The sequence below is a fragment of the Geospiza fortis genome, unplaced genomic scaffold (genome assembly GCF_000277835.1).
Source record: "Geospiza fortis unplaced genomic scaffold, GeoFor_1.0 scaffold117, whole genome shotgun sequence".
NCBI classification, from domain to species: domain Eukaryota; kingdom Metazoa; phylum Chordata; class Aves; order Passeriformes; family Thraupidae; genus Geospiza; species Geospiza fortis.
Genome location: NW_005054500.1, coordinates 796923 through 807812, shown reverse-complemented (window position 1 = coordinate 807812; position 10890 = coordinate 796923). Strand labels below are relative to the sequence as shown.

The following is a 10890-nucleotide window of genomic DNA, read 5'->3' as shown; positions in this document are numbered from 1 at the left end:
AGGGGAAAACTGCTTGGGATGAGGGGGAACACTGCTTGGAATGGGGGAAATATTGCTTGGAATGGGGGAAACACTAGTTGGAGTGGGGGGAAATACTGGTTGGAATAAGGGGAAACACTGGTTGGGATGGGGGGAAACACTGCTTGGAGGGGGGGATGCTGGGCGGAATAAGGGGAAACATTGGTTGGAATTAGGGGAAATATTGCTTGGAATGGGGGAAACACTAGTAGGAGTGGGGGGAAACGCTGGAGTGGGGGGAAATACTGGTTGGAATAAGGGGAAACACTGGTTGTGGAATGGGGGAAACTGCTTGGAATGGGGGGAAACACTGCTTGGAGTGGGGGGAAACACTGCTTGCAGTGGGGGGAAACACTGTTTGGAGTGGGAGGAATGGGGAAAACACTGGTTGGGATGGAGGGAAACACTGCTTGGAATAGGGGCAAAGGCTGAGCCTTGTGACAGCAAGGGAAGGGAGAGGAAACAACACTCACAGGATATTGGGAATAAGTAATAAAGTAATTAAGGGTTCAGCAAAGAATCAAAACTTGTGGAGACACAGCACAACTCATCATCCTGAGAGGGGAGAGGCAGCAAGGACATGAAATAAATAAATAATGAATTCCATAGAATATTTTAAGTTGGGAAGGACCCCCGAGGATCACTGAGTCCAACTCTAAAGTGAACAATCCATAGAATATTTTAAGTTGGGAAGGAACCCTCTATGGGTTGTTCATAGAGGGATCAAACCCACAGCCTTGGCATTACCAGCACCCTGCTCTTACCATCTGAGCCAATCCCAGGGGCAATACCTATTATAAATTAACAATAAAACCAATATTTCCTGCTTGTAACAGAATGTTTTGAGCAGCACGTGATGCAGGGCCGGGCACAGAGCAGCTGGTTTGCATCTGGCCGGTGTGCAGGCAGTGTCAGGCACAGATAAAGCCTTGCAGAGGCTGCTCCCTGTGGCACAGCAAGGAGGACACCAGGATATCAGCTTATCACCCACAACCACAAACCATGGCTTCAGAGCTGCTGCTCTGCAATCTACTGTGCTGCTGCTGCTGCTTCAGAAAAGGGACACAAATTCTGGGTCTGCAGTCCCCAGATGTTCTGGTAACAAGGTTTTGCACCCCAAGAGCAACATATTTTAAATAAACCAAAAAAGCATAAATATCTGTCTGCAGAGCAGACTGGTTTTAGGTGGTACACTGAGACATGGTCACTGTTCACCCAAATTTGGTGTGATTACTGCAGCAGAATGGTTTCAAGGTAATAATCACTTTGACTGAAACAGAAAATGAACAGCTTCATTTATACAGCTCAAAAGGTCACAGATTATAGCTCCAGTAACATTGATTTACACCATATGCAAACAACAGGGAACAATAGTTAAAACTTATTAACATGAGGAAAATATGGAAACTAAACAAACACATGAATTAGGAGAGAGAATCACTCACATGCTTGTTAGTGATCTAGAAAAACAAAGAATCATTATGCCAAATAAATCTGCACAGAACACAAAACAGGCATCCTAGATCTGAAAGCTCATTTGAAGATAGGAGCTTCTTAAAATGAAAATTGAGATTAAATTCTGGAATGACACCATTGTTCCATCCCTCTTGGGCTTTAGTAAATATAAACTATTTGAACAGTTTCCCACATATTCTGCAGTGGCTTTAGACACAGTTTAACAGAGTCAGGTTGCTTCAGCTCACTGATCCAAAAATTAAATACCTATTTATAAAATATACTATATAATATATATATATACTATATTATATAAAATATACTAATATACTATACTATAAATAATTAAATAACTATTCAACCCAAAGTTTTGGCCTCCATTGCCCACGAGTTCAACACCTGACTGTATTTGCAGTGCAATCACACATTTAACAGCACTGATGCTGAAGCCATGGAACTGCCCTCTTTGAAATGCTCCAATTAATTCCAAGTCATGAAAGAACCAGAAATAACTTCAGATAAAGCTCAGCAGAACAACAGTGTGAAAACACCACCCTCAAGAAACCAGTTGCATGAAATGAAGCACAACAATGTTAGTCATGTTTTGTCCTTCAAAACAGAGAATGGATGGGGTTCTAATAATTCTGGTTATTTTTAGGATGTTGTTTTTCCTCCTCACTCCATTCAGTGCTCTGCTATTTCTGTCACAATTCCATTTTTGCCATTATGGTGCAAACCTCAGCAGCTCTGGAATGGCCACCAACACCCCACGGAGGGAACGGAATTCTGGCTGTTTGGATAGCTGGGTGTCTGAAATGTAAACTGCTAGAAACCCACACAAAGTCAATTAACTGGGCCTCTAATGAGCTCAATAAATACTGTTTAGTTGGCCTTACTTGGTGTGTGAAGACATGGAGCATCTCCCAGCTCTCAACACAACCCTGACGACCAGAATACAGGAATAATTGTTTCTAGTGAGTTCTGCCAAAATTGCATTTTCCCATCATGAATAGGATGCCACAGAACCAGTGCTGCTCTGAACTCACCAGGATCAACATCCTCTGCACAGTTCTGCTGCCCCACAGCCACACAAACTGCAAAAATTCAGCTTTTTGGAGGGTTCATGGCTACACCAAAAATCCAGAAGGAGTATTACGACACAAAGGAATTATCCACCCAGTCCATGTCATTCATCTCCTGCACAAAACTTCCACTCCTCCCACGAGAGGGGTGTTTTTAGAACTAAAAAGTAACACATTTTAATTTTAAAGCCTCCCCTGCACTGCAGCATCAGTGGAAAATCTGCTCTGGAACAGCATATGAACAATGGACACACTTTATTATTTCCAATTTTCCGGTTAAATATTAAAATCTTAGAAGTAGAAATGTACTGGAGGAGGAAGAGTTCTCTCACAGACTTTACAAGAAGTACATTTATTTTTCAGTGTTTCAGATGAAATGCTATCTTGGTTAATAAGCACACTGCAGGATGTGGTGTCTGTGCTCAGTCCCACTCCAAGTGAGAAGCTTCCTCAATCAAGTTCTCAGAGAATCCTGCTAAGCTCCAAATTAGGATGTGAATTAAAACCCAGCACTTTAAGCATAGAAAATTCACTTACATTGACCAAGCCAAAATAATGCTCATTCACAGGGAACTGCTCAGGACCAATCTCTTTCTCCAAAGCAGAGGCATTGGCGCCCTACAAAAAACAACATTTATGTTAGAGAAAATAGAAATTTCCTAAAAAAACTCAAAGCTTAGGAAATAATTTACTTCCACTGAAAATTAGTATTTTGTCAGAATTAAATGAATGTGATGCTTTATTATCATAAATGTACCAAGGTGTCATTTAAAATCTCAACTCCCTCAGCCAAAATCAGTAATCTGATCTAACAGAAGCGTTTGCTACATTTGAGTTTATTTGGAAATTACCACAATTAACTGTTCTCACTTAAAACACCAGGCTGGCCACAGTGATCTAGAAACAGCAACTTAATTTAGTCAAGAATGCACCGTGAAAATAAAGAAACTTATCTTGTCTTTTTCTAGCTTTATTTTGCAAAATGCTATGGACCAGTGAAGTTTTTGATTACAAATCCCCAGAAGGATGGAAGGAAGAGTTTTACCACAGATCATGTGAAAGTGCTTTGCCTTGGCTACCTTTCATTTCAAGGTGATGTATGAAGCTCACAGTGCATTTTGACACATCCCTGAGTTTCCAGCAGTACAATGAGGATGGAAATTGCTGGTTTAGATACAACTGAAAACCACCACTGCTCTTATTTGGCCCATAAAGCAACAACTAAAGCATTCCAATGTTTTATTTTGAATTTTAACTTGCTCCACTTCATATTCAAAGTGGTTTCTTCATCTCTTTCCATTTTCAACCCACCAGCCCCTTATGGATGGGAATATCTGGGGTTGGTTCCTTCCCTCATTCCTCTCCACCTTGTTCTTTAATGCTTCTTGCTGATGCTCCAACATTCCTGAGCTCCTTTGTGCAGAATCCAAACACTTTGGATTCCTAATTCTGTTTTAAATGCCCAAGTGAGTCCAACTCTAGCCTTGCCCAAACAGAAATCTTCCTGCACAGGTGAGCCACCTTCAGCCACCTCAGAAAAACATTCAACCAAACATTACAGTCCAGCAAAACTCAATTTATTTCTTCCCCTGAAGCTACCAATGCTTTTCAATTGCTCAGCAAACATTTCCATTCTCCCTATTAATATAAACCACAAGTAGACACTGGTAAGGACAGTTCCATCCAGATTGTTTTTAACAGAGAAAGAACTCAAAATTCCCTTAAAAACAGGAAAGAAACCAAGAAACAATCAGGTTTAACAGCTGTAGTTGGATGTCCCCCATCAGATTTCCAGTGAGTTACATTTCTCAAAGCAGATAAAACGAGGCAGGCTCAGAACTGGGTACTCCAAACCCCACAAAACACTCACAGGGTGCTGACAGATTTACAAGCAGAGTCTGCTCAAGCAGCAATTACTCACAACATTTCTGAGGCACCAGTGCCAGTTCAGGCAGCTCCTTTCATTTGTTTCCTTGCAGCCATTCTCTGCTTCCAAAAAGCTCTTTTTCCTCCAATATCTCCCCTCAATAAAACCCAAATCCAATCTAAAAAAAGGGAGAACCATCAGCAAGGAGCATTTGCTGGCAGGGCTCTGTCCTGGGCTACCTCAGCTCTCCAATTCCTCTGCTCTGATCCACACTGCCTTTGGGAAATGCTGTAAAATTCAAAATTTCCAAAATTCATGGAAATGCTCAGGAGGGGAAAATTCCAGAATCTTCAGCCTGGAAATCAGACCTGGCTCCTGCTGAGGTTGTTTTGCTCTTCCAAGTTGCATGTTTGGAGAATAGGAAAGGAGGATTTGTAAATCCTGTGAGCTTGTGAAGTTCAGTTTCAATTTCTCAGGAGGTTCCTCACCCCCTCCACGATCTCCAGTATTTTATTAGCTGAAAAGCCCATTAAAGGAGGTACCAAACCTCCAAAATCAGTGAAACCTCACAGCCCAAATGTTCCAGCTGGAAAGCAACACATGGAATAAATATCTGAACAAATAAATAAAACCATAAGAATTGTATTTTTGAATAAAGCTATGATATAAAGAATTGAATAACCTACCATAAACCAGGGTTGTCAACCAAGCCACCAACTTGTATCCATTTAACCTGACAGGTCACAGGTGAGTTTTTTCCCCAAGTGTTTCCTTGTATTTATTGCCCAAACTTTATAAATTTGGGTAAACTATCTGCAGAGGCAGATTAAAAAATTAAGGTTTTCTTAATAAATTAGATTATATTTAATGTATTATTTACAATTGAAGTGGTGGATGCCTCATCCCTGGGAGTGTTCAAGACCAGGCTGGAGCAACCTGGAATAGTGGAAGGTGTCCCTGCCCATGGAATGGGATGAGCTTTGAGGTGCCTTCCAACCCAAATCATTCTGGGATTCGGAGATGATTCTAAAGTTTCCTGCTAGAGAATATTTTAAATTCATAAAATCATAAAAAAAACCAAAACAGAACTCAAAGCACTTGTGGGAGGAATAAAAAAAAATATCAGAGATGAATCATAAATAGTTCTGAAGATGCAAACTTGCAAATTAAGTAGTGAAAAAGTTCCAGGAATTGCAATGCCCAGTGTTCCATGGAAAAAGAACTCCCTTGCAGAATCCCAGATGATTCACCACAGAGCCAATGTCCAGGAGAACTGCACTGAACAGGGATATGGGGAATTCACTTTATGGGGAGGGCACCACTTGGCCTCGGTCACGTTTTGGGGTAAGGTCCAGAACTGCAGGCAAAGTCCAGCTCCTCCCAGTCAGGGATCTCTGCAACTCAATTAACAATTACCAATTAACCCAGTGCAGTGAAACCTGCTCCAGCCTGAGCCATGTCCTGCTGCAAGGAGGCTTTGCTGCCACTCTGACAGGTGTGAAGATTTTTCCATTTGTCACAGATCACAGGAATAATTCCTCACGATAAACAATCCACACTTCATCATTTTGGAAATATAAAAGTCACATTTTGTCCAGAATTAAAAATCTAACCAAAGTGGTAAATGTACATAACATGAAAATTTATTTTGTTATTTGGGGAATTAATTAAATTCTCCTCTTTGGGGTGCCACAGCCCAAAGTGTTCTGCATTTTGTGGTACTTTGCACACCTAAAACCATCAGAAAATCAATACAGTTTTGATGAACTATGTGACATATTGTGGGAGCAAAAAGAAATGCCAGGAAAAAATCCCTCATCTATACCAACTGAGCTTGCTTGGCATAAAATAGGCGAGCAAAAACATGAAAAACTAAAATACAGCTGAATATAAAGATTAATGCAGGGGATTAGAATGGACTTCTCACTGCTAGTGCAAGGCAAATAAATGAATGTTTTAACAATCCCAGAGAGAGTACATCCCTGACTTCTGGGAGATGCAAGGAAATGCTCTCCAGCAGCTGCTCTGCTTCAGGACCATCAAACTCAGCTCTGTGAGCAGGAATAAACCCGAATTTCTGCAACACACAATTACCCCAGGAGGAAAACTTCCCTTCATTTAAGCACGTGGTAACAGTGATTGATTTACATAATGAGATTTGAATTTAGTGTTCCACACTGGTGGGGGAGGTGACAAGGGAAGTTTAAGCACTTGTATGCAGAATTTTCCATTTTCTGGAAATTCCTGGACTTCCAGTGTTGTCTCAGAGCTCCCCTTTTCTGCTCACAGCCCACTCACAGAACTGGCTGTGCTTCCACAGCTCTGCAATTATCAGTCAAACAGGAAAATGAAAAACTGCCTGGCCCATCTCAATTATCACCACTTCAACAGGAATACACACAGCTAAAAATGTCCAAGAAAACCCCCAAAGAAGAACAATAAAATATTTCCTGTCACAGCTGCAGTCATTTCACTTTATGCATATCAACTAATTAGAAGAAGGCTCTATCCATGAACATTTCATGTCTGAAAAGACAAAGAACACCCTTAAAAATGTAATATACCAATACTGAAGTACCAAACAACAACACAGCAACTTGTTAATATTCAAGTTTTCCTCACTTTTTCATACCAACACAGTGAGGGATATCACACCAATATCTGGATTTAAAAATGCAAGAAAAAGCTGGATGTGGCACTCAGTGCTCTGGGCTGGTGACAAGGTGGGGATTGTCACGTTGGAGTCGATGATCCTGGAGGTATTTTCCAACCTAAAGGATTCTGGGATTCTATTCCATGCTCAGAGCTGGATGAGATACAGAGAAAATAGCATTGGGGTAAACTAATATCTACCCAGAGAACACTCAAGGCAAGTTTTGTTGAATTTTTTAAAGAAAAGGGATGTGAAAGGAGCAGTTTCAAATGCCCTTACCTGAGGGAGCTGTCTAACCAAGCCATACTGAGGCAGTGATCCCACAGTACTCCTGAAATTTTAACTGAAAAACCCATCAAATCCAGAAGAGAGATCTATCAACTCTTCCAGCTTGTAAGCTCTGAGTGATTTTTGCTCACTAGAGAAGTCTTAAAGATTTATTTCCAGTTCAATGCACCATGCAAGTGGAATAAATAGTAGTAGACTTTTGTTTCTTAGCCATTGCAGCACCAAAAGGAGACCACAGAGAAGGATAATTAGGCATTACTGCCTCTTCTTAGCAAAGAAAAAATCCTATTCCTGCAAAGAAAATGAGCATTTTGCATAGCCTAGATTTAATTGATTTCAGAAACTGGAAATGTGTCAAACAACAGGGGCTTCAATATTTGGTGACCTTAAACTCGCTGGATTTGCAATTATTCTTACAGACAAAAGCTCAGAGTTTGCATTCAGTTATCTGACAGGAATCAGGAGTGCTCAGTTGTGTCTGTATTATATTTAATTAGCTTTATGGCACAAATTGCAATCAGGCTCTGAGCTGAAGAGTTTTGGTGAAGCTGTGGATGAATAAAAGCTGGGAGTGATTAAGAACAACCCCAGAGCTCAGAACAGGAGCTGCTGTCAGCAGAGAATTCCACATTTCCAGCATGCTCATGGCTCCTGCTTCAAGTTACAACCTCTTTCCTCTTCAGCAATATGAGTTTTACTGAGTTTCAGTGAAATCCTGACCCACCACAAACCCTGGCTGACAATTAGTGCACTGTTATTACAAACTGCCCATTTTTTTACCCTGAATTCACACTTTCCCACTGGGCTGGAATCCCCATTTCCATTCCCAAATATCTGCTTTCTGTGCTCTGGAGGTAACTCTGCCCATGTGGGGATGGTCAGAAAAGCAGAGAGAAGGGTGTGAGGAGATCAGAGCATGGAGCAGCTGCTGCTGCAGCTCCAGGGAGAAAAGGACCAAAATTAGCACAACTCTGGGGCAGGACCCTCACTGCTGTTCTGAGCTCTTGTCAAAATAATCAGGTCAGTGCTGTGCTGCTGCTCAGCAAACAGTGAGCTGGAAAATGAAGGGAAAAACCCACAGAGCAGGGAAGGAGTCAGGAGTGGGGAGATCCCACTGCCCTCAGAGTTCATGGCATTCACCCCTGACAAGTTCTGAGGGGCTCTAATCACACAGGTTTGGAATTGCCAGCGGGTTTAGAGCCATTCCAGAACCACCACTGGCTCAATGTAATGACAAAAACTACTCAAGATTTCTTTGGTGTCATTAACAGATACAGAAATTCAGAAAGACTTGTCAAACAAATGCCCCATGAGGTTTTAGTTGATGGTTTTTAACAGGGATGAAGCAGCTGTTTAAAGTACAAGGGAATTAACTGAAACGGTGAAGTCCTTCCAATCTTTACAAAAATACAACTACAAACTTACAGTTTGGTCTTTTTTCAAAATGAATCCTGCCAAAATCTACAAGAAGTCAATTTTAATTTTATTTTTTTGTTAAAGTCTGCTGTGTTTATTTTGGACACTCCACTACTTTAGATGGACACACATAAATATACACATCCCAACAGATACTCTGTTTACAGTTCATTTATGGACAGTTGCAGATTGTCAGAAGAGAACTCTCAAAATCTGGATGTGTGTCCCAAAATTTCAGAAAATTTCTATTTGTTCACTGTATCCTGTTGAAACTGTAGTTCTCTATGCTGGCCTCCACCCTTCAGCTGCTTCAGGCCTGTCTAAAACACACCCAAGACCAATCAATTCCATTAGCTCACTTTTAATAATCAATTTAAAGCCCTCTCCATACAGCCCATGCAAATGGGAAGATTCAGCCTTTAAGGATAATTACTATTATTTTAGCTCAGTACAAAATATTATTTCAAATTACCTGACTTTTATGCATTTCTCTCTTTGCAATGAATCTAATTCATTTAAAGTGAAGGAATTAAAGGCTCATAACTCAGGAGGTCTCTAACCTTTCCCTGCAGCTGGATGCACACCCAGGAGCTGTGTAGCATCACTGGAGTAAAACCTTGATGAAATAAAATCCCTGAGGATATGTGGCTTGGACTCCACACCATCCTAACTCCTGGACTGGAACCAGCTGCTTCCCACTGAGCACCTGCCCGCAAAACACATTTCCCTTAAAGAAAGGCAAAAAAGGGAAAAAAACCTACAGGATTTCAGTGTCCACAACGTGCCTGGTGCACAACTTGCTTTCTAATTACTCATTTGGCTTTGAACAAATGAGAGTAGCAGGAGATTGAGGGTTTAAAGAAAGCTGGGAAGCAGCTTTCAGGTTGTGCAGAAAGGCTCCCAGGGACACCATCGTGCAGCACTCCAGATTAGAGGAGCTGCTTAAACCAACTGCTGAGGAGCTGTTTTAAAAGTGAATAAACAAATCAAAACAAAAAAGGGGGGAAAAGAACAAGCAGGCCAAGCCAGAGCTACTTAAAACCTAAAAGAAAAAAAAAATAAAGCTACTTTTGCATGAAAGAAATCTGCATGAGCTGATGCAGAAGTCTGCCTGCACTTGCTGTATTTGCTGAGATAATAGTTCCAGCTTCAGGACTATTAAAATTACCCTGGGGGGAAGTGGAAATGGAGCAGATTGGGGTTGTATTGCTGCAAGTTTATAGAACACACTGGTATGGTTTTGTAAACACAGATTAGATGTTGCTTTCCCCATCCTTTAAAACTCAGGGCTGTGGAGCACTGAAGTCAGATAAAAAGAGTTGTCAGCTCGGGTTTGAAAGGATCCCTTTTCACAGATCTGGGAAGGCTGTCTGTGTTCCAGGCATAACAAATTACTGTAAATTGAGCCCTGGATTGCAGCACTTTGCCTGCATAAGCACTCCAAACAAACTGATAATCCTGAAAGGAGCAGTGTCACAGACCATCCGAGGCTCCACCTCCCAAATGCCACAGAATCTTCCTCCTGGAAAGGCTGTGCCCATTTCCAGCAGGGAGGAGAGCTCACAGAGCACCCTGACTGCTGCCATGGCACCCAGAGAAACTCCAAAGTGCTGCATTTCCAAAGGAATTTCCTCCTAGGAAGCCTTAATTGGAGTGGTTTAAATCAGTGAAAGCAGGGTGCTTTGGAAACTCCTCCAAGCACATGTTTATTCTGTGAGGAGCTGGTCCTGCAAGGCCCACAGGATCCACACTCCCAAAGGACAGCAGGGCCCAGCTCCTGGGAAACCTCTCATTTTATACTCTGTGAGTGAGACAGCAAAGCTGGGCTCCAGTGAAAAGACACCTGGAAAGGATTGGGGAGAAAGGGCAGGAAAAACAGCACCACTGCTCAGGGCTGACCTTTGTCAGCAGCTCCTTCCCCTCCTCAGCCACTGCCTCCCACATCAGCACTGCTCCCAGTCCATCCCAGTTCATCCCAATTCATCTCAGTCACTGCCTCCCACATCAGCACTGCTCCCAGTCCATCCCAGTCCCCTCAGCCACTGCCTCCCACATCAGCACTGCTCCCAGCCCACCCCAGTCCACCCTCTCCCACATCAGCACTGCTCCCA

At 42.0% G+C, this 10890-nt stretch overlaps 1 protein-coding gene across 2 annotated transcripts in view; it reads right to left on the bottom strand.

The window, feature by feature from the left end:
• LOC102034866 (ubiquitin carboxyl-terminal hydrolase 12-like) overlaps window positions 1-3167 on the bottom strand; it is a 15988-nt gene extending 12821 nt beyond the window's left edge. Inside the window, exon 1 of one of the 2 annotated variants that reach the window (XM_031063387.1) lies at window positions 3093-3167. Coding sequence is in view for 1 of the 2 variants with exons in the window: in XM_031063386.1 (XP_030919246.1) it covers window positions 3093-3118 (26 nt within the window). In the remaining variant the exon portion in view is untranslated. The remainder of the gene's footprint in view (window positions 1-3092) is intronic. The other variant, XM_031063386.1, reaches the window with a different exon arrangement.
• Window positions 3168-10890: the final 7723 nt, after the last annotated feature.